This window comes from Poromitra crassiceps (assembly GCF_964638095.1).
Source record: "Poromitra crassiceps genome assembly, chromosome: 1".
In the NCBI taxonomy this organism is placed as follows: domain Eukaryota; kingdom Metazoa; phylum Chordata; class Actinopteri; order Beryciformes; family Melamphaidae; genus Poromitra; species Poromitra crassiceps.
In genome coordinates, this window is record NC_139623.1 from 33583891 (window position 1) to 33608823 (window position 24933).

Below are 24933 nucleotides of genomic sequence, written 5' to 3' on the forward strand. Positions count from 1 at the left end.
ACCTAAAATAAGTAAAATAAATAAAACACACAGAGCATGCTGCAAAACATGGCAAATGTTAATTGTGATCACATTGTTGGTTTGATCTGAGCCATATTTTCAACTGGCCTTTGAAGGTGGCGAGACTCGGGAAAAAAAGGCATCTTCAGCTACTGTCTCTTCTATCCTCCACATGGCATATTTGTTTCCCTCTGCAATGTTGGATGCACCAAATCGAACTAGAAAAAGTCTTAATTGCTGAAGATTTTTCCATGACTCCGATACATTATAGCTACTGGCTAAATTAATCAAAAGTGCAACTAGAGCTTGATTGTCCGTGATGAAGGCTTAGGCCGAAACATGTTGGAGTGTTTGAACTAGCCAAGATAGAATAAAGGCTTTTTAATCATAAGAAGAGTTGCCTTGGACTTTTTTCAATTTGTATATGGACTTTCCCCTTTTGAGTTCCAAAGAGCACCTTCTTTTTTAAGTTTTCAACTTTGATCCAGAGCGTCGTAGCCCTCTCTTATATTCTTTCTGCAACTAGAGCCAGTAGCTTTTTGGGGATGTCTTTTATTCTGCATCCCTTGTTGTTTCTATTGGGTTATGCCACCCAGGCTGCCTGGCACCAAGGGAGAAACGCACCCAAGATCCTGTCACTATGTGGCAGGATCACTATGCTGCTATGGCAAAAATCATAATCACAATTATCTTTTGACTGATATTGAGATCACGGTTATTTAACACGATTACCCATTGACTCATGCATTTATTGAACTTGAAAAAACTTGTCTTTTTAATACTGGATTTCTTCAAACTTTAAATATATTTGAACTGAAAAACAAAGACATAAAAAATGGGAAAAAATGGGCTAAAAATAAAAAAATATTATCTCAATTATCTTCGTTTCATAATTGTGGGAAGGCAAAATTGTAATAAAAATGTGATAAATTGCACAGCCCTAGTATTTGACTCAGTCATCACCAGCCTCCTGATAGAGGTTCAAAGGCAACAAGATGATAAAAGGATGAACTTTCCATTGCACTAGACTAGGGAATCATTGAGCTGGCACATTGGACTCTATTCTCAGTTTCTAGGCCCCAAATTCAGGACTCTCTTTATTTGTAGTGTTTACTCACCCTGCTAAAGTATCAGATATATTCTTGCTTGTTCATTTCTCTTAGCTGTCTCAATGTCTTGAACTGTCACCTGTCCGCTTGTTTTGTGTTCTTGTTCAAGCATTTGCCTTGCTTGTCGTGTATGCCTTTGCTCCTCCTACTAAGCAGGTAATTGCAGCATGTCTTCATCCTAGGTGTCTTAAACATGTTTACAGAGAAAGATATACCGCTCGGTGTACAACAGAGTGTTACTTCTACATCTTTGTATTTGACAAGAGACATAAGCTCTTTCCTTATAGAAAACCCTACCCAGGCTTATATTCCCAGCTCTTGGGAGTACGACTCATTCTTAAAACTAAACTGGGACTGATCATTTAGAACATGGTGATCTATAAATAAGGTAGTTGGAGGGGAAAGAGGGTGCACAGGGGAGAGATATGTTTAGAAGGATTTATCATAATCTGTCATCCCAGACTAGACCCATTAGTTAGGCTGCACTGGACAAGTCGCCTCTCAAAACGTCCTTGTCTCGCTTGCTCTTTGTTGAAGTCTCTCTTTCTCTATCGGCGGGCATCTCTGCAGCCTTTCAATCTGTGCTATCCTTTCAATGTGCTCTTTGCCTCTCTGTTTCCATCCACCCCTGTGCTATTGTCACATTTCAGATCCTGTCTGCCTCAGTGAATAAGACCAAACATGTGTAAATAAGAAGACCCTTCAAAGCGGAAGTGAATGTGCAGGCCCTCCACAGAGGTCATCTCTGCAGCACGTAGTTGCTCTCTAATCTGGCCAAATCTAGGACAAAACCCTTGTCAGATTAAGGAAATAATCTGGGGAGTAAGGGCAGCACATTGTTTCCAATGGCATTATGGAAGAAGAGAGAGGTTGTTGTATCCATGGCAACCACACTCTTATACATGAAGCCAATGTATTTTTCAATTCCTCTACTTAATGTATGCTATCAATCAGTCAATCAGCCAATCAATCAATACATTTTATATATAGCGCCAAATCATAACAAGATTGATCTCAAGGCGCTTTACAAATAGAGCAGGTAGAAGACCAGGCTCTTTCTTTTAGACCCAACCATTGAAACAATTTTCACATGCACTGGCTACCTTGCTGTCCTACTGTCTACCTTTTTCTATTTTCCACACAGTCACAGTAATCCCTGTGGAAGAGCGCCTCACACACATGCTTTCAGGAAAGGATCAGAGCATTTTGACCTGTACAGTGTTAACTTTGCCATGTCAGACCAGTTCAGTCAGTTCATACCTGTATCAATATTATGAAAATGTATGTTATCAGGAGAATTTAGCCTATGTGCTCTATTTTTGTGTGCATGCGTGTGTAGGTGCGTGCGTGTGTAGGTGCGTGCGTGTGTGTGTAGGTGCGTGTGTAGGTGCGTGCGTGTGTAGGTGCGTGCGTGCGTGTGTAGGTGCGTGCGTGTGTAGGTGCGTGCGTGTGTAGGTGCGTGCGTGTGTAGGTGCGTGCGTGTGTAGGTGCGTGCATGCGTGTGAAGGTGCGTGCGTGCGTGTGTAGGTGCGTGCACGCACCAGTCAGATCCAGAATTTTGATTGCTTGTTGGACAAAGGTGGGGGAGGGTGTGCAGGCCTTCAGCAGTGACGAAGCAAAAACGTGTTGGGCACAGGACACGATGTTCTCCATCTTCCTGTCTCTGTTGGAAGCGAGAGCGTTTTTCTTTTGCTCTGATCTTCTGTAAGCTGGTTGTATCTGGTTGTAAGATGGTTGTATTTGTATCTGGTTGTAACCTGGTTGTAAGCTGGTTGTATCTGGTTGTAAGATGGTTGTAAGATGGTCGTATCTGGTTGTAAACTGGTCATATCTGGTTGTAAGCTGGTCGTATCTGGTTGTAAACTGGTCGTATTTGGTTGTAAGCTGGTCGTATCTGGTTGTAAGCTGGTCGTATCTGGTTGTAAGCTGGTTGTATCTGGTTGTAAACTGGGTGTATCTGAATGTAAGTTGGTCCTATCTGGACCAGATAGGACCAGTTTACAACCAGACTGGTTGTCTGGTCTGTGTGATTACTATGGTAATGACGGAGCAGGGGTAATCTGCTGTGTGTGGGGCTGTTCACACATAACGTTTGCATTTTTGCATGGAGAAACCGTTACCTGGAGCATGTGAGGAGAGGGACTGACTGACTGTGATATTAGGTGAGGTGACGGCGCGCTAAGCGAACGTCTAAAGCCTACCTCAGACAGCATCTCCGATGGTTGGACAGATGGCATTAGCACTTCGGAGCGGACAATAGTGTTGTGAAACAAGTGAAGGCTCAATTCCACTACATGTCCATTGTCCAGTATCATCCATTTTACTTTATGATCACTATTACACTAACGTAAATCCACGGATTACAAGGTCCGGTGTTCTGCCAAAAAGTGAAAACTGACCACTGACCAGTGTGATTAACGTTACAGCTGCAGCTAAATAGTGATCACCATGAAGCGATTGTCTCCCAAAAAGTGATTCTTTCTCCACATTTCTTGTGACTTAACGTTATGGGAAACGACAGTGTAGTCAGTAAACTACTGCAAAGTTTTGCATGAGTTTTATCGGGCATGCGCTATGAAGAAGCGTGCATCTCAGCCACCATTTTCGGGATGAGCTGGAAAACTTCCGGTTAAAACTTTCAAAATAACGTTACTTAAACAAAAGTAAATAGCTTATTTATGCACGTTGGAGGAGAAAAGGGTATTTCAACGAACGACGCAGCAAACCTTGTATCAAAATACTCGTTGTGATGTTATATCATGTGAAACTATGGCTGTAACGCATTACTCAAAATAAATAAGGTTACAACTTACGTTACAATAAGCTTTTTATTTTGAAAGCAACAAAGCGGATGACATACTTGTACATTCTGGCTGACTTGACGCCCGTGCAGTTCATGCTGCCAGATCCACATAACGATGCATGCGTAGATTTAGACAATTTTTAAAGGGTTACTGGGGAGTGGGGCGAGTACCCGAACAGCGTAAACGTTACTCGAGTACTGACGTTATGAACGAGTACTCGAGTACCCGAGTACTCCCGCCCATCCCTAGTTGTAAGCTGGTTGTATCTGGTTGTAAACTGGTCGTATCTGGTTGTAAGCTGGTTGTATCTGGTTGTAAACTGGGTGTATCTGAATGTAAGCTGGTCCTATCTGGTTGTAAGATGGTTGTATCTGGTTGTAAGCTGGTTGAATCTGGTTGTAAGCTGGTTGAATCTGGTTGTAAGCTGGTTGTATCTGGTTGTAAGCTGGTCGTATCTGGTTGTGGACAGCACGCAGTGAATCAAAAATAACAAACAAGGTGGCTCACCTAGTGTTTATTTGCACATCTAATGACAGAGTTTGGAGTGCTGTCGTGAATTGTCTGCCATGCGGGACTTGTCACTGTTGGGAATTGTCTGTCACGTGGGACTTGTCACTGTTGCGAATTGTCTGCCATGTGGGACTTGTCACTGTTGGGAATTGTCTGTCACGCGGGACTTGTCACTCTTGTGAATTGTCTGTCACGCGGGACTTGTCACTGTTGTGAATTGTCTGTCACGCGGGACTTGTCACTGTTGTGAATTGTCTGTCACGCGGGACTTGTCACTGTTGTGAATTGTCTGTCACGCAGGACTTGTCACTGTTGTGAATTGTCTGTCAAGCAGGACTTGTCACTGTTGTGAATTGTCTGTCACGCGGGACTTGTCACTGTTGTGAATTGTCTGTCACGCGGGACTTGTCACTGTTGTGAATTGTCTGTCACGCGGGACTTGTCACTGTTGTGAATTGTCTGTCACGCAGGACTTGTCACTGTTGTGAATTGTCTGTCACGCAGGACTTGTCACTGTTGTGAATTGTCTGTCACGCAGGACTTGTCACTGTTGTGAATTGTCTGTCACGTGGGACTTGTCACTGTTGTGAATTGTCTGTCACGCGGGACTTGTCACTGTTGTCAATTGTCTGTCACGCGGGACTTGTCACTGTTGTGAATTGTCTGTCACGCAGGACTTGTCACTGTTGTGAATTGTCTGTCACGCAGGACTTGTCACTGTTGTGAATTGTCTGTCACGTGGGACTTGTCACTGTTGTGAATTGTCTGTCACGCAGGACTTGTCACTGTTGTGAATTGTCTGTCACGCGGGACTTGTCACTGTTGTGAATTGTCTGTCACGCAGGACTTGTCACTGTTGTGAATTGTCTGTCACGCAGGACTTGTCACTGTTGTGAATTGTCTGTCACGCGGGACTTGTCACTGTTGTGAATTGTCTGTCACGCAGGACTTGTCACTGTTGTGAATTGTCTGTCACGCAGGACTTGTCACTGTTGTGAATTGTCTGTCACGCAGGACTTGTCACTGTTGTGAATTGTCTGTCACGCGGGACTTGTCACTGTTGTGAATTGTCTGTCACGCAGGACTTGTCACTGTTGTGAATTGTCTGTCACGCAGGACTTGTCACTGTTGTGAATTGTCTGTCACGCAGGACTTGTCACTGTTGTGAATTGTCTGTCACGTGGGACTTGTCACTGTTGTGAATTGTCTGTCACGCGGGACTTGTCACTGTTCTCAATTGTCTGTCACGCGGGACTTGTCACTGTTGTGAATTGTCTGTCACGCAGGACTTGTCACTGTTGTGAATTGTCTGTCACGCAGGACTTGTCACTGTTGTGAATTGTCTGTCACGCGGGACTTGTCACTGTTGTGAATTGTCTGTCACGCAGGACTTGTCACTGTTGTGAATTGTCTGTCACGCAGGACTTGTCACTGTTGTGAATTGTCTGTCACGCAGGACTTGTCACTGTTGTGAATTGTCTGTCACGCGGGACTTGTCACTGTTGTGAATTGTCTGTCACGCAGGACTTGTCACTGTTGTGAATTGTCTGTCACGCAGGACTTGTCACTGTTGTGAATTGTCTGTCACGCAGGACTTGTCACTGTTGTGAATTGTCTGTCACGCGGGACTTGTCACTGTTGTGAATTGTCTGTCACGCAGGACTTGTCACTGTTGTGAATTGTCTGTCACGCAGGACTTGTCACTGTTGTGAATTGTCTGTCACGCAGGACTTGTCACTGTTGTGAATTGTCTGTCACGCGGGACTTGTCACTGTTGTGAATTGTCTGTCACGCAGGACTTGTCACTGTTGTGAATTGTCTGTCACGCAGGACTTGTCACTGTTGTGAATTGTCTGTCACGCAGGACTTGTCACTGTTGTGAATTGTCTGTCACGCGGGACTTGTCACTGTTGTGAATTGTCTGTCACGCAGGACTTGTCACTGTTGTGAATTGTCTGTCACGCAGGACTTGTCACTGTTGTGAATTGTCTGTCACGCAGGACTTGTCACTGTTGTGAATTGTCTGTCACGTGGGACTTGTCACTGTTGTGAATTGTCTGTCACGCGGGACTTGTCACTGTTCTCAATTGTCTGTCACGCGGGACTTGTCACTGTTGTGAATTGTCTGTCACGCAGGACTTGTCACTGTTGTGAATTGTCTGTCACGCAGGACTTGTCACTGTTGTGAATTGTCTGTCACGCGGGACTTGTCACTGTTGTGAATTGTCTGTCACGCAGGACTTGTCACTGTTGTGAATTGTCTGTCACGCAGGACTTGTCACTGTTGTGAATTGTCTGTCACGCAGGACTTGTCACTGTTGTGAATTGTCTGTCACGCGGGACTTGTCACTGTTGTGAATTGTCTGTCACGCAGGACTTGTCACTGTTGTGAATTGTCTGTCACGCAGGACTTGTCACTGTTGTGAATTGTCTGTCACGCAGGACTTGTCACTGTTGTGAATTGTCTGTCACGCAGGACTTGTCACTGTTGTGAATTGTCTGTCACGCAGGACTTGTCACTGTTGTGAATTGTCTGTCACGCAGGACTTGTCACTGTTGTGAATTGTCTGTCACGCGGGACTTGTCACTGTTGTGAATTGTCTGTCACGCAGGACTTGTCACTGTTGTGAATTGTCTGTCACGCAGGACTTGTCACTGTGTGGCTGAAGACACCAGACTGTGTCATCAATCAGGGGTTGTTCTGCAGGACAGCTTTCAGTGCCACTTGCTAAAAGTCCTCCTAGCCTAGCACTGCTACGCTGATGTTATGCCTGTACTCTCAAACACAGGCACAACTCAATCTATATTCTATACCCCTGTCATTTTCTGTCCTTATTTTTGTCTCTTTAACTTTTCATTTTGGTCAGCCATGGCTTGTTTGTCATGGCGTATAATATAGAGTGCGTGTCTGTCTGTCTGTCTTGTTTGTCTGTCTGTCTGTCTGTCATGGATTCAAGAGATTCAAGATTCAAGAGATTCAAGATTCAAGAGATTCAAGATTTTTATTGTCACTCCATGGTACAAGTATCACGTGTGAAATTCTTGTGCTGTGGACTCCGTTTACGACATAGTACAAATAGGCAACAAGCAATGAGCAATAGGCAATAAGAAATAGGCATCAATAAGCAATACTAAGCAGCAATAGGCAATGAGGCAGAATAGCGATAAGACAAGTCAGTGGCATATTCATTGCACATAGGTGCACATGTTATGTGCATACGTTAGACATGTTCGGACATTTTAATTCGACGTATTTGACATACAGTGCAAATAGCATGTACCTTATTAAACATACAATTAAACATTAGGCATTGTGCATACGTTAGACGTGTTCAGACATTTTAAATTCGACGTAATTGACATACAGGTGCAAATAGCATGTACCTTGTTAGACATACAATTAAACATTAGGCATACATAATGGTAGCAGCTGCAGTACGGTACGGTACGACTACTGCACTATTTGTGTATGTTATTCGAGCGGTACAACATCTCGAGTAGTTCTGCTCAGCCATTTTCCCCTCTTAAAGAGACAGCTCACCCCAATCTGGGAACCCATTGGTTAAACAAACAAAAAAAACTATTTTTTTTCTCTTAACCTCTGGGGGCAGCCCCGTTTCAATGTGGTGCAACAGGAACTCAAGAGGCACGGTCGGCAGCGGAAGAAAATCCCTTTCCGCTCCCTGCAAGATCTACCATCTACACACCGGTCACATCCACTTAATTTTGATTGAGTGAAGCGCAGCATGCGTGCGAGCGCTGTTACACCCCTTTTGACAGAGCCTGCCGACAGATTTCCCATGCAAGTCGAAAGTCTGTCTCGAGAGATTAAAGGAACACTCTGCCCATTTTCAACCAGCTTTGTATCATTAGAACATCAGTAGTATATCAGAAAACTGTAAACGGTTTTGAAGTCTGTCATTTAATTAGACAGTTATTGACTGTTAAAGTGTGGACCAGTGATGTCACTGGTCCACACTAACTCAAATTAATAACTCATTAACTCAAATCAACTCTCAATAACTGTCAAACTAGATGAATGATGAATAGTTTGACAGTTATTGAGAGTTGATTTGAGTTAATGAGTTATTAATTTGAGTTAGTGACATCACTGGTCCACACTTTAACACTCAATAACTGTCAAATTAAATGACAGACTTCAAAACCGTTTACAGTTTTCTGATATACTACTGATGTTCTAATGATACAAAGCTGGTTGAAAATGGGCGGAGTGTTCCTTTAAGCTCACCCTAAAATCAAAAATACATATTTTTCCTCTCACCTGTAGTGCTATTTATCCATCTATATCGTTTTGGGATATTTGCCTGAGTTTTGGAGATATCGGCCTGGCCGCAGAGATGTCTGCCTTCTCTTGAATACAATGGAACTGGATGGCACTCGGCTTGTAGTGCTCGAAGCACCAAAAGAATACATTTGAAAAACTCAACAGCAATGTCTCTTTCCAGAAATCATGACCCGGTTACTCAATATAATGCACATACTTTGTTGTGAGCAGTTTCATGTAGGAACTATTTTCTTTTGCAGTCTCATGTAGGAACTAGCTAGCAGCTAGTGGGTGTAGTTCGGTCAAAAGAAAATAGTTGAAACTGCTCATAACAAGGTCTGTGGATTATCTTGAGTAATGGGGTCATGATTTCTGGAAAGAGACATTACTGTTGAGTTTTTCAAATGTACTGTATTTCTTTGGCACTTTGAGCACCACAAGCTGAGTGCCATCCAGTTCCATTGTATTGGAGAGAAGTCAGAAGCTCTGCGGGCGATATCTCCAAAACTCAGGCAACTAACACAAAACGATATAGATGGATAAATAGCACTACAGGTGAGAGGGAATATATGTATTTTGGATTTTAGGGTTAGCTGTTCCTTTAAAAGTACACTCTGTTCTAGCAGGCCTCTTAACTCATTCACCGCCAATGACGTCTTTGACGTGTTATCAGAAATAGCCCTCCCCGCCAATGACGTGTTTGACGTGTTTTTGTTTTTATTACTGCAGGGCGTAGTTTAAACACTTCCCCAGCCTGTCACATGGTATCAGGTCCCTATCATCTAAGACAACACGTGAACAAACACATACCGCAGCTGTTGTTTTGAAATTGAGCAGGAGGAAAAGCAGAAAACTGGTAACGCTTCCTTGTGCAGACAGGAGAAACGCCATTGAAACGCGCCTCGGCGCGCTGCACGAGCTGGAGTCGACTTCCTCTGTGCCAGCCGGGAGAAAGTAATCAAGAGATGTGTTTGATCATCGGAGGAATGAGGAAATGATCGATCAGTTTGCGAGGGCGGTGAGGACGTGTTGAATAGCCGAGGGGAAAACGGGAACGATCAGATAGCAGGGAAGATATGACAGGGAGACATGGACGAGGACGGGTGCAAAAATAAACACACAACAGCAAGGCACAAGGCAGAAGCGGGAGTCAGAGCAGCCCGCTGTCCTTTCTCAAGAGCTATTCAGTTGGTTCATGTAATCGCTGGGCTGCGTGCCCTCCAGTGTTGCTCCTGGCCAATCCCAGCGCCACAGGGCGTGGTTATTGCTTATCCTATGTGGGGTTAGAAATCTAAAAGGGGGATCGTGTGTGTGTGTGTGTGTGTGTGTGTGTGTGTGTGTGTGTGTGTGTGTGTGCGTGTGCGTGTCTGTCTGTCTGTCTGTCTGTCTGTCTGTCTGTCGGTGTGTCTGTCTGTCTGTCTGTCTGTCTGTCTGTCTGTCTGTCTGTCTGCACACTCACTCACACCGAGTAAACTGTATTGTTGAATGTAAAAAAAAAGCACTTCATGTGTATATATATATATATATATATTTTTTTTTTGTCATTTGTGTCCTAACAAATAATATTTACATGTCTGATGTCAATACAGTTCAAAATAAAATAATTGAGAGCGAGTTCTGCATGAGATTGTGTGCATAAATACATAAATGCCATTTTCTGCAATTTCTTTTCTCAGAGAGACATTTTGGGGGAAAACAGGGTGTATATAAATGGCTATAAGTAGAGTACAGAACATGCTAAAAGCTCACTTTTTTTTCCTGGTGAACCCAGAGACGTACATCTTCATTTTGAGGTATTGCAAATCACTCTGGTGCTAATAGATAATTTACTGTGGGTCTTGAAAGATGACCAACAATTATGAAAATCTTTGGCCTGTGCTAAATATTGGCAGTCCTAAACTGGCGGTGAATGAGTTAAGAGGAGTGCAACAGAGTATTGAGCAAATGGTGCAAAGTCATCTACCAAGCAAGTGGACAGGAAAATGTGAACCAGGGGAGTTGATGGGCTATTGACCTAGGAGGTGTGTGTGTGTGTGTGTGTGTGTGTGTGTGTGTGTGTGTGTGTGTGTGTGTGTGTGTGTGTGTGTGTGTGTGTGTGTGTGACTGCGCGTGCGTTCAGATGACGGAGTATAATTATGCTCTTCTCTAATGACTGGCATTGAATTTCTGGAGGGAGCGGCTCTATACCAATACCTGTTCCATCTAATTTATGGCCTCAGTCTGGCCCATCCCGGCGAAACTTATTCCCTAAGAATAGCAAATGAGTTTGTTCCCGCCCGGATGGCAGGCTGGTGTTAGACTGCCCGGCAACAGTGTGTGAGATGTATCTGTCATGACCTGACTCTCACTCTCACAGGGCGCCTCACACTGTCATGGTCCTCCCACTCCACCCAGTCTCAGAAGAAAGCTGCCTCGTCATTCAGTCTAGGGCTGGGTTCCTAAAATCGATTCTCTGATTTTTAATCGATTTTTATTTTAATCCTCGATTATCGATTCATATGTCCAGAGATCGATAAAAAAAATAAAAAAAATAATAATAAACAGGCTAAAATATTATGCTGTGTGTGGTAGTTGAAACATAGTTTCAAGTTGACGTTTATTTATGTTTGTAGTTGAAACAAAAACATAAATACTGTAGGCTACATGAATGGAAATGTTTGATCATTAATATCTACTTTTAGAAATTATATAGGCTGAAATCAAATCACTGCATAATTGTGAAAGTGTCTTTATTGACAGATGAAAAGGCTGTTATTTTCCCTTTGTCACCACCTGGTGAGTAAATATATGTGTTACTAAAACCATTAAAATTGACAACAGGTCTCCAACTTTTTTTCCCCATGTATCTACTTGACGCAAAAAAGGTTGGGAACCCCTGTGTTACATAACTGGACAGTCATGTAATTCAGGGTACAGCTCAAAAAACACGTTTTGGTATCACTAACCAAATCGATATTGAAATTAATCGAATCGGAATCTAATCGAAATTAATCGATTCGCAACCTTGTGAATCGGAATCGAATCGATTCTTGAAATTTGAACCAATACCCAGCTCTAATTCAGTCCATGCTGAAGGCTGACCTCTGTCAAAAGTCAGGAGATTAGTGGGATTGCACAGCAAAGGGATTTGGATGAGTTCAGACAAGTTTACCAATCTGAGATTGAGGTTTTAGTTTTAGTCTAGACTACAGTAGCTAATTGAAATTAAAGTCCAATTAATGTAATGTTCAAATGCTTTATATTTCACATTTTACATTTCTTGTGGGCAGCTTTGTTGTTCTTGTCAAGGTCAGGTGAAATATTGAATTCAGTGTCACCACATTATGTTAGAAAATAGCCTCCCCCTCACTTACACCTTGAGTGCCTGCTGGATGGAACCACGCATTAGCAGGAGCGTAATGATGCTGGTGCATGGAGCTCATAGTAATACCAGTGTAGAGCGTAATGATGCTGGTGCATGGAGCAGCTCATAGTAATACCAGTGTAGAGGGTAATGATGCTGGTGCATGGAGCAGCTCATAGTAATACCAGTGTAGAGCATAATGATGCTGGTGCATGGAGCAGCTCATAGTAATACCAGTGTAGAGCATAATGATGCTGGTGCATGGAGCTCATAGTAATACCAGTGTAGAGCATAATGATGCTGGTGCATGGAGCAGCTCATAGTAATACCAGTGTAGAGCCTAATGATGCTGGTGCATGGAGCTCATAGTAATACCAGTGTAGAGCCTAATGATGCTGGTGCATGGAGCTCATAGTAATACCAGTGTAGAGCCTAATGATGCTGGTGCATGGAGCTCATAGTAATACCAGTGTAGAGCCTAATGATGCTGGTGCATGGAGCTCATAGTAATACCAGTGTAGAGCGTAATGATGCTGGTGCATGGAGCTCATAGTAATACCAGTGTAGAGGGTAATGATGCTGGTGCATGGAGCTCATAGTAATACCAGTGTAGACGGTAATGATGCTGGTGCATGGAGCAGCTCATAGTAATACCAGTGTAGAGCCTAATGATGCTGGTGCATGGAGCTCATAGTAATACCAGTGTAGAGCCTAATGATGCTGGTGCATGGAGCTCATAATAATATCAGTGTAGAGCCTAATGATGCTGGTGCATGGAGCAGCTCATAGTAATACCAGTGTAGAGCCTAATGATGCTGGTGCATGGAGCAGCTCATAGTAATACCAGTGTAGAGCCTAATGATGCTGGTGCATGGAGCAGCTCATAGTAATACCAGTGTAGAGCCTAATGATGCTGGTGCATGGAGCAGCTCATAGTAATACCAGTGTAGAGCCTAATGATGCTGGTGCATGGAGCAGCTCATAGTAATACCAGTGTAGAGCCTAATGATGCTGGTGCATGGAGCAGCTCATAGTAATACCAGTGTAGAGCCTAATGATGCTGGTGCATGGAGCAGCTCATAGTAATACCAGTGTAGAGCGTAATGATGCTGGTGCATGGAGCAGCTCATAGTAATACCAGTGTAGAGCCTAATGATGCTGGTGCATGGAGCTCATAGTAATATCAGTGTAGAGCCTAATGATGCTGGTGCATGGAGCTCATAGTAATTTGAAGCCCAATTTGGGCCAAGTCCAATTTTACAATGAGATGCACCCACTTTAACCCTGAATAAAGTAATAAAACCACTAGTAAACCAGTAGGCGGCGCCTGGCCTGCTGTTCAGTGAGTGGCCTGACTGCGGGCACAATTTTTTTTTCTTTTTCTTTTTTGCAGGCCAGGCCAGGCCAGGCCAGGCCACCGGGCATTTGCCCGACGTGCCCGATTATGCAGTCCGCGCCTGATCTTGTTGATTCTTTTGTTTTTTGGTAGGTAGCTGAATGCGCGATTCAATTCCAGCGTGGCATCATGGCGGCTTTGTTTACACCTGATGACCTACTGACATACTTCCTTGTAGTGCAGGTTAATTAACTTATGAATGAACTCTTAGCTTGCTTATTAGCCACACGTAGTTCATGATAATGGGGTGCGAATTTAATAATAATAATAATATTTTTTGTTTTTGTTTTTGTTTTTTTATATTCCAAAACATCTCGCGGGCCGGATGAAACCTGATCCGGCCCGCGGGCTGTATCTCTGACATCCCTGGTGTAGAGGGTAATGATGCTGCTGCATCTCATAAGGGATGTTGACATCTTGTCAGTATGGCACAGCCCTTCCTGGTTGCCATCAGAAGTGCCTTTTATTAATGTAGAAGTAGGTACACTAGGCTTATGTAGTGACCCCTCAGTTGCTTTGTGTTTCATCTCTGCTTCTTGGCTTAGGTATGGCAGATTGCATATTATGTTCGTGTTTGGCTTGATATTTGGCTTGGCTTGTGATAGCCAGGATATCTGAAGCAATGAATTGTCAGCAGCAATAAGACATTCCCTTTTGCTAATTCCAGATATTGGGACCATTTATTCATCTTCTGTTTACAAAGTTAGTCCTCAATCCTCATGTCATATCTTTGTCACAGATACCTAGTGCTTTGGCTAATGGCTATCATATCCCTATGGTCTCTATGCCTTTGAAATCAGATGGGCGACAAATTTGGTGACTTGGAAAGGAGGGGCTACCATGGCTGGCACAATGTCTCCATCTGTTAGCAGCCAGCCCAATGGGCGGTATGCTTGTCGTGTGCTTTAATGACTGGCTGAGAGTGGAGGATGGCAGATGTAATGACTACTCACATGGTTGGAGGTCTGTATGATCCGCCATCAGGGGGTTTCCCACCATGGCTTATGATATTGTGTGTGCTGTGTTGTTTGTCCAGGGAGGGACACAAGACTGTCTGCTGTTAGGTAGATACCACTTACTTGCCTCCAAAGGACCCCCACCACCTACACACAGATAAAGGCTATCTTTCAATTCAAACTATTCAATATAACGAAGGAAATTTCCAAGCTTTGTGTTTCTCATAACCTATGTTATACTGTATATATTCACAAACGTTTTAGACCACCTGAGCTGACCAACTGCTGCTGACACAGCGGGGATGGCTTGGCTTTTAGCCAAGTGTCTCTAGTGGAGGAATATGCTCGACCAGACCTGATAGGGTTTGCCAATTATTGTGTTGAGTCGCATCTCATCTGTAAAATAAATTCTTGTCATGTATGTTAATGTACATGTTTAGGCCTGTAAAGTAAAGTGCACTTTATTTTGAAAGCAACTGCATTCAACTGCATTCAGATATTTTCCAAAGCTCCAGTATCTTTGTTTGCTCATGACTGTGGCACTCATGTGACTGTGGCACTCTATGTCCAAGCCTGCAACTCTTGGCATTAGGTGGCCGGGATATCTTTGATATCTGAATTAACTGATCCGGGATATCTTTGATATCTGAATTAACTGATCCGGGATATCTTTGATATCTGAATTAACTGATCCGGGATATCTTTGATATCTGAATTAACTGATTGCAAAGGTCTAATCAACCAGGATTGCAAAATGCAACTCCTCCTACAGCACCACCAGTACTAATTGTATCGGATAAAGTTATGGTGAGATTGATCTTTGCCTCTTTGAGGTGAATGTTACATCTCTCATGGTCAATATTTAACCTCCTACGTGATGCATGTGAATACGCTTGCTAGGATTGTGAAATCGCACCTGGCCTCGACTCAGAGGGACATCAGAGGTTAACCACACAAACAGTACTTAGTCGACCGCTGTTTGTTTTCATTGATGTTTTTTTGCATTGGCCCTACCTGTATTCTGACACATGATTTGACATTGCAGTGGTTAAACTAAGTTTCACTCATCATTTGTCTTCTGTGTGTTTCTCCTGTTTCTATTTTATGTTAATTAAATATGTGTGTGTGTGTGTGTGTGTGTGTGTGTGTGTGTGTGTGTGTGTGTGTGTGTGTGTGTGTGTAGGAAGGGGGGTGGGGGGGGGTGCGTACGTATAAGCCATTTTCTGAGATTTATCCTAGGTTATAGGATGGCTGTGCCATCCTGCTCTGTGGACCTGATGTATCTGAGCACCTCTGTGTTGCTTGTGTCTGACAGGGTGAAGAGGGGCCTCCCAGTCTGGAGTACATCAAGGCCAAGGACCTGTTCCCCCAGAAGGAGCTGGTGAAGGAGGATGAAAGCCTTCAGGTGAGCTCCAGAGCTTCGCTCCATCTGCTCTGACACCCAGCCATGAGTCTGTGGATTAGACGAGGATGAGTTGAAAGGCTGCGTGTGGCACTGGTCCAGACTGTGAGCTCATCTTTAATCCCGGCTCCTGGAGCATTCCTTTGCAGCAGCCTGGTGAAGACCGCCATCAGGCCGCCATTGTGTCGAGTGGCATCCCTTTGACTGCCAACATATTAGCCCTGGGCAATTAACTGAAAATGTATCAAAACCCACATTTAGAACCTCTAACTGGCTTAATCTTGCTTGTGTCAATTCAATTATAACCGGCTTAATCTTGCTTGTGTCAATTAATTCAATTAATTCACTAATTCAATTAATTACTGTTAATTAGGTTCATACTTTCCCCAATGCGTGCCTTCTTGAACTGTCCCCTTTAGAATACTGTGTTATGTTCAGTTACGTGCCTCCGCCCCATCCGACTAACAGGCGTTCACTCAAAGTGAAGCTGACAACATGAAGCATGGCACGAGTGAAATCACAGAGCAAACAAACAGTACAGTACCTTGTCAGAGAACTATGAAGGCACTGGGCTGGGTATCGCCACTGACTTCCCGATACGATACGATTCCGATACACAAGGTCCCAAGTCGATACGATTTCCGATACGATACGATTCGATATCGATATTTTAGTTACACTACCAGTTTTGCTTTGATAATGGAAGAGATTCTCAAAGAACTAATGCTGTAAATTGTACAAGGAACCCTCTAACCTGGTGCAGTATTAAAAAATATTAATATTTACATTAAGAATTGACCATAAAGCAAGCAGTTACATCATGTAATTATTTTTTATTTAAACATCACTAACATAGTCATTCAACATCTTATCTTTCTTTACAGTCTTCTGTCTCTTTCTTTACAGTCTCCTGTGAGAAGCCAAACAAATTTAGATTTCCACTATACAACAGAATCATTGAACAGCAGCATGTTGTAAACAGTGTTCAACCTGGTTTTAACACTTATCACCAGCGTGTGGCAGTGACCCTTGCTCAGTGTGTAAACAACAACTCAAAGAGAGTGGGACAGGATCTACTTCTCTGTATCTGTTGACTTCATCCTGTGCCTCCTCAGCTGCACTTCTCGCTGGTACCGCTGCTTTTGGCTTGTAGGCTGGACCCAGGAGAGACATCAGTGCACAAGAAGGCTCCTTCCATCTCTTTGGTCCAAGGGAGTCGTCTTCCTGCTTTACAGGCACAGCAGCTCCATCACCATCAGCTTGTTGCTGTTGAAAGATAAAATAAATATTCATGATCAGGATAATAAATAAGCCATCATATACAAATACTGTAGTGTACAGGAACACTCAGTTATTTCTATAACTTACATTATGCCTCCACTTGCTCCAGACAAGCAGCTTCTCCAAGGTGTCATCACGGGCCCGATCGGACAAGAAGGGCAGAGCTTTGAAGCGAGGATCTAAAGCTGATGCTTCATACAGCGTCTCTTTCAGTGCCACATATCTTTAAAAAGAGATTTCATATAATTAAATCACTTATACATCATTGATTCATTACATTGGCTATACATACATACATACAGGTATACAGTGTGTATACAGTACACACACATGCACAGACACACCCCAGTGTATTAACTATTTTAACATTTTATAATACAAAATAGTAACCGAGCACAGGGGTTACAAATTAGTCTTTGCTGGAAACCCATTAGATTGTATAAACAAAGCTCAATGTATTCGTCTACTACTCTACCCATCAAAGCTACAGCTAGCCCCCCCCACACACACACACGTTAAGTAAGCATAAGCATACCTCCAGTCATTGTTGATGTAATGAGAAGTAATTGTCAGGTACGAATCCGTAGCTCTGGATGTCCAGCTGTCGCAAGTTATAGCGACTCTCTCTGTTGACTTCAGTGAAGTTGAGACGTTCTTTTTCACCTCTTCATACAGCTTTGGGATTGCCACTTCACTCAGTTGTTTGCATGACGGTAGCACGTAGCGTGGTTCAAGTGACTTAACGAGGCTTCGGAACTGAAGCCAACATTTTCTACAACGCTGTACGGCCGCAGATCTTTGTACGCCGTTGCTTTTGTCCAGCTCTTCACTGCCTTCCTGCTTTTTGAAGCCGAAATGCCGCCAGACATCTGCTTTGAGATGTGGCGGCGACTTCAGTAGAGCAGCCTCCGCCATGTTTGTTTTTTCAGTCTGAAGCCACAACGAGATCTTGCGAGATCTGGCTGCGATCACGTTGCGCTAAGAACTAAACCACGCGAGACTAACGGGTAAAAAAAAAAAAAAAAAAAATAACGGGGTAAAATGCATTTTAAAAGATCGATACTGGGATTTATGTATCGATAATTGTTCCTTCACATGAATATCGATTCAATATCGATATATCGATTTTTTAAACCCAGCCCTAGAAGGCAGTGTTAAAAAAGCGTTGCGTCTATAAAATAAATAATCGTAATCGTAATTAATTGTAATCGAGGTAAAAGGTGGAAACAATGGTGTTAATTGATTTGAAGTCATATCGCCCAGCCCTACAAGATATTACTGCAAGAGTCACAACTCAGCGGACTTGGAGCCAGAGCTTGGAGGAGAGATGATGAGACTGGACGAGAAGACCAACTTTTATCAACTGTTCAGCCTCCCTCTATCAGTGTTCAACACAAAAGTTAATTAGACAACTTTTATCAACCGTTCAGCCTCCCCTCTATCAGTGTTCAACACAAAAGTTAATTAGACAACTTTTATCAACCGTTCAGCCTCCCTCTATCAGTGTTCAACACAAAAGTTAATTAGACAACTTTTATCAACTGTTCAGCCTCCCCTCTATCAGTGTTCAACACAAAAGTTAATTAGACAACTTTTATCAACTGTTCAGCCTCCCCTCTATCAGTGTTCAACACAAAAGTTAATTAGACAACTTTTATCAACCGTTCAGCCTCCCTCTATCAGTGTTCAACACAAAAGTTAATTAGACAACTTTTATCAACCGTTCAGCCTCCCTCTATCAGTGTTCAACACAAAAGTTAATTAGACAACTTTTATCAACCGTTCAGCCTCCCCTCTATCAGTGTTCAACACAAAAGTTAATTAGACAACTTTTATCAACCGTTCAGCCTCCCTCTATCAGTGTTCAACACAAAAGTTAATTAGACAACTTTTATCAACCGTTCAGCCTCCCTCTATCAGTGTTCAACACAAAAGTTAATTAGACAACTTTTATCAACCGTTCAGCCTCCCTCTATCAGTGTTCAACACAAAAGTTAATTAGACAACTTTTATCAACCGTTCAGCCTCCCTCTATCAGTGTTCAACACAAAAGTTAATTAGACAACTTTTATCAACCGTTCAGCCTCCCTCTATCAGTGTTCAACACAAAAGTTAATTAGACAACTTTTATCAACCGTTCAGCCTCCCTCTATCAGTGTTCAACACAAAAGTTAATTAGACAACTTTTATCAACCGTTCAGCCTCCCTCTATCAGTGTTCAACACAAAAGTTAATTAGACAACTTTTATCAACCGTTCAGCCTCCCCTCTATCAGTGTTCAACACAAAAGTTAATTAGACAACTTTTATCAACCGTTCAGCCTCCCTCTATCAGTGTTCAACACAAAAGTTAATTAGACAACTTTTATCAACCGTTCAGCCTCCCCTCTATCAGTGTTCAACACAAAAGTTAATTAGACAACTTGGTGGCTAACGAGGCACTGACATTTGCAATGATTACAGTGGCTGCCCGCACTTGACCAGTAATACATCAGACTTTAATAGCAACAAATGGCCTTGAGTATTTAGTCAGATATGGCTCTCTGAGTTAAACAATCATCGTCATATAAAGAGGAAGTGGGCTTTGTCTGTCTTTCTGTCTGTCTGGTCCCACATTGTGAGATTTGTGATGATTTTGGTCAGTAATGACACTGATGGTGTCACAATGTCTATGACATCATCAGTTATGTCACTCGAGCACTCAATGTCAGTGTCTATGACATCATCAGTCAATGCGCGGACTCTACTTTTCTCTCACTACTGACCACTCACTGACGTCATCAGTGATGCGACGTTGAGCAATAATTGCTCAACTTCGCACATTGTGCACTGAGTGATGTCACTCGAGCACTCCATGATGAGATCAGTGATGGTCACTCGAGCAATTGTGTTGTCATCAGTGATACGAAGTTGAGCAATTGCACGCTACACATGCCAATAGAGCAGGCGAGCCCACGCAGCGAGGGAGTTGCAGGGCGGGCGAAGCCGTAGCAAATTGTTTAGTCTTTAAAATGTGCATTGCCACATTTAGACAAGGCCTTTGAAGTACAGAAGGACACATTTGAAAGCAGGAAGTAGCCGGGTGTTTTTCAACGGTCTTGTCTGAAGATTTGTGCAGGTGTTTGAATAATGTGGAAAAAGGTCTGGCTCAGGCCTTTCTGTATTTGTTATACTGGATGTGCTGATGCACATGGAGCAAGCTAATGCAGAGGATCAGCTCAATGCTCAGATGCATCAATAGCATCACTCTCACCTTTCCCTCAGTCCTTTTCTAGAACTTGTCATCAGATATCTGAGCGTGGCAATAATCCAAGAGAACTATTCAGTTACACTGAGCAGTGTTTTTACCATGAAAATCAAAAACATAATAAATCAGATTGCATCATCTTAACATCCACTGTTTCCAAATTTAATTGGGCGAATTATTATTTTACCTTATATCAGCCAAAACACTTTTATTCTAAATTAGATCCTCCATGTGTAGCCCTAGCTTATTGATTATTAAATGCCAATCAATAGAACTTCAATTTTATACAACACTATCCTTGCCTCAGTATCAGTGATGATCGAAACCAAACATTCTTTGTTTTACAACTTTTCTGTAATGAACAGAATTTACATTTGACTTTTTATGATCCACCCCAAAGATTACTCTCCTTGATTGGTTGTCTGTCAGTCACTTCATGGTGAGTTGACTTGTCTGGATTCAATTCAGATTTGAATTTAGAGGTCTGTCTATGTATATGGGGGCTGTGGAGGAATACATGCACTATCCTGATTCCTGTCTTGTTCTACACGATTACAGAGGACACATTTATAAATGAAGGAATGGCTTGGTAACTTTTCCATAATGACGATGCCAGTGGCCAGATTGTGATGAGCAACTTAAATTGTAGCCTTGCACTTGCTGACAGTCTGGTGGCTAATGGAGCTCAGCATGCCTCTGTCTGGAGAAGTGGAAGGAGGAGGGGTTGGTCGGGGGGGGGGGGGGGGACATGTTTTAAATACAAAAATACAATAGAAAAATTGCCCATGCCCACAAGGTTTTTTAAAAGATTTCTTTGTTTCAGTGTCTTGACTGGAGTTGAGATCTGTTATTTGTGGTCTTGCTGTGTCTCCCCACACAGGAGGCAGGACACATCATAGCTGCTCTTTGCTTCCCGTCCCTCTAACCCCGCCCCTTTAGCTTTCACACATGGAGTCACACATTTTCTCTCTGCCTTTGTATTAGTCTTTGTGCGCTGGTCGTCCCCTGGTGGTTTCGCTGACAGCTGTTGTCTCCCACCAGATCTTTCTGCAGAGCAAATAACGGCCAATCCCTATCTGGCCATATTGAATGCCCGCGCCGCTCTGCATTCGCACGCGCACGTGCTTGTGCTCGCAGGCAGGCTGCTGAGACCGGAAGTCACGACTCACAAGCCAAGTCAGAGAATGTTATTCACGGGTCTTTTTGCTCACCCTCCCTCTCTCTGTCTTTTGAAATGGCACTGCTGAAGGCTGCACAGAGGAAGCGTGACAGTATCTTGTGCTGCACTCGCTGCCTGCCAGTGACTCCATGACTCATGCACCTACTTTTGGAACGCAGCTTGCTTGATGCAGCTCCCCGGCTGCACAGCATGTTAACTATGGCACTCGCAGCAGGAGGTGCTGAGTTCCTTTCACAGCGGAGCAGCGCACAGACGTACAGCACTTTAGCAACCACTTAATTCATAGTTAACAGAACTCAGTGAACACCGTTGCTGCGTACTATTCTTCTGTTAAAGGATTTATTTTGCACATAATCTCACACATACCTGAAAACTGTAAACCGTTTTGCAGACATTCATTCAGTTTGACAGTTATTGAATGACATCACTGGTCCACAACTGAACTCAAATCAACTCTCAATAACTGTCAAACTGAATGAATGCCTGCAAAACCGTTTACAATTTTCGGATATGTGTGAGATCATGTGTAAAATAAAGCAGCATTGTTTATCGGTAGTGTCCCTTTAAGACAGTGCTGAAAGCAAATTGCCTCCATCCCCAGAGTCATGACGGGTTGGAAGAAATAATACAATAATGATTTAGGCTCTCTGTCTCCCCTTTTACACTGTGAAACAATATAATACAGCTTATTTCATAAGCCGTAAACAACTTCTACACAATTATCAGCTACGCTCTTTTGAGTGTCAATCTCATCCTTAGTCTTGTTGGATCAGGCCTCCTCGCCTGTCACTCAGTACGTTTACATGCACAGTTAAGTCAAGCTATGGTTATAGCTTGATTAGGCTTATTTATTCGGACTACTGACACTGTTTAAGGTGGATGGAAGTTCCCCAAAGTTCAAACATTCATGCTGAATTTACCTGGTGAAATTTTAAATATTCTGTCTTTTAGAACCCCTAGTCCAAGGTGCCCCTACATTTGGCTCACCTTGGTGACTGACTGCAGAGTACTACACGTTTAATTTGCATACGCTGCACCCTTTCCCTTGTCGTGCTCCCTGGCCCAGTTCACCCACACATGTCCCTTGTCGTGCTCCCTGTCCCAGCTCACCCACACATGTCCCTTGTCGTGCTCCCTGTCCCAGTTCACCCACACATGTCCCTTGTCGTGCTCCCTGTCCCAGTTCACCCACACATGTCCCTTGTCGTGCTCCCTGTCCCAGTTCACCCACACATGTCCCTTGTCACGCTCCCTGTCCCAGCTCACCCACACATGTCCCTTGTCGTGCTCCCTGTCCCAGTTCACCCACACATGTCCCTTGTCGTGCTCCCTGTCCCAGTTCACCCACACATGTCCCTTGTCGTGCTCCCTGTCCCAGTTCACCCACACATGTCCCTTGTCGTGCTCCCTGGCCCAGTTCACCCACACATGTCCCTTGTCGTGCTCCCTGTCCCAGCTCACCCACACATGTCCCTTGTCGTGCTCCCTGTCCCAGTTCACCCACACATGTCCCTTGTCGTGCTCCCTGTCCCAGCTCACCCACACATGTCCCTTGTCGCGCTCCCTGTCCCAGCTCACCCACACATGTCCCTTGTCGTGCTCCCTGGCCCAGTTCACCCACACATGTCCCTTGTCGTGCTCCCTGTCCCAGTTCACCCACACATGTCCCTTGTCGCGCTCCCTGTCCCAGCTCACCCACACATGTCCCTTGTCACGCTCCCTGTCCCAGCTCACCCACACATGTCCCTTGTCGCGCTCCCTGTCCCAGCTCACCCACACATGTCCCTTGTCGCGCTCCCTGTCCCAGCTCACCCACACATGTCCCTTGTCACGCTCCCTGTCCCAGCTCACCCACACATGTCCCTTGTCGCGCTCCCTGGCCCAGTTCACCCACACAGTTTCACATTTTCACATTTTCAGGAGATGAGCTACATTATAGCAGGTGCAGCGCAGCCATGACCTATCCTGTCTGGACACCTGCGGACAGTGATAAATGTCAAGGCAATGTCAACTAAAATCTCTGGGCCATGAGCCTTCACTGCTCTGATGCATTTGACAACTCATCAAACCAGAATATTTCTATTTTAAAAAGAAAAAAATAAGACTTTATTACTGTGTACAATATGTTTTATATTAATTGCGTTTGAAATAAAACGGAAGCTGAGTAGACGTTGAATGGGAGGATTTTACTCATATGCCAGTCACTCAATCAAGTAGGCCTGCTTTTCTGACCTCTTACATAATCCAATGAAGAGGAAGGTATCAGTGGCATCGGTCTTTTCTCCTGCCCTTTGTTTTCTCTCCACCAATTGGATTGAGTTTTGTGATGTATATGAGTGCTCCTCCTACTTCCACACTTAACCCAGTGTGTGGACTTGATTTCTTTTTACTAGTTATTTTACCATAATCCCCCATCTGCTGTGCTGCGTGCCCTGTTTTCCCATGCATCACTGGGTCCTCCTCTTCGTGACTCAGCAGCGCATGCTAAAGCAGGATGAGGTAATGCAGCGTGCGGTCTCTAGGCAAGACTCTAGTGTCCCTATTAGGAATTGAATGACTCTGCACCTTGTATGGTACCTTGGTGTCCCCAATGACGGATTACAGTAAAGCAACCAAACACAACATTAGTGCTGGCAGGCCCTTCAGGAGAAGTGATGACTAGATGTGATCCTCAATCTGCCAGATGAGAGACGGTGATGTTTGAGTGGTAATTGATCTCCCATCATGCTTTGCTGTTTGCTCATCGGTCAGCACGAAGAGTGTTTTATGAATGGCCTTTCAATATGATTTTGCCTCTCCCACACAATTGCATAGCAATAAGTCCCACTGATCAACAGCAGTCACAATAAAGATATTACTCTCCAGTTCACTGAATTGAAGGACATCCTTGTTTGTCACTCTTTGTTTACTTTATTCTTTCAAGAAAGTATGCAAACAAGGTACATTGAACAGTAAAGTGACATGTGCACATGAAAAGCAAAAATACAATATAGACAGTAAAGTGCATAATAAAAGTAGTAAACACAAAAAAGGAGAAGGGAAGGAAGGGGGATGGGGTGCGAGTATGGTGGCTGGAGACTATAACAGGATTATATCATTGTTTCCCTTCATTGATTTATTAAATACCAGACAAGTTGTCAGCCTCTTTGTGACAGGTATGTTTCCCACTTTACCCAGAGAGCACCTTTGTCCTTGCAGCCTTAGACTGAAGGTCATACGTTCCATATGTTGAATGTTTTTAATGATGTCCATCCATCGGTTGATAGTAGGAGATTCCCGACAGAGCCACCGCCTTGTTGTGGCCTTTTTACTCGCCGCCATAAAGACTTTCAGGAGATATCTGTCACATATAGATGATTCTAAGTCTATGTTCCCTAGATGGAAGGATAAGCAAGTCAATTCAATATCATGTTGTTTGTCA

The 24933-nt window shown here is 43.5% G+C and overlaps 1 protein-coding gene across 2 annotated transcripts in view; it reads left to right on the forward strand.

Moving 5' to 3' along the window:
• Positions 1–24933, forward strand: part of mtmr4 (myotubularin related protein 4) — a 90547-nt gene that overhangs the window by 33863 nt on the left and 31751 nt on the right. For both annotated transcript variants that reach the window (XM_083633227.1, XM_083633228.1), the window contains exon 2: positions 15719–15808. In XM_083633227.1, coding sequence (XP_083489353.1) covers positions 15719–15808 — 90 coding nt within the window. The remainder of the gene's footprint in view (positions 1–15718; positions 15809–24933) is intronic.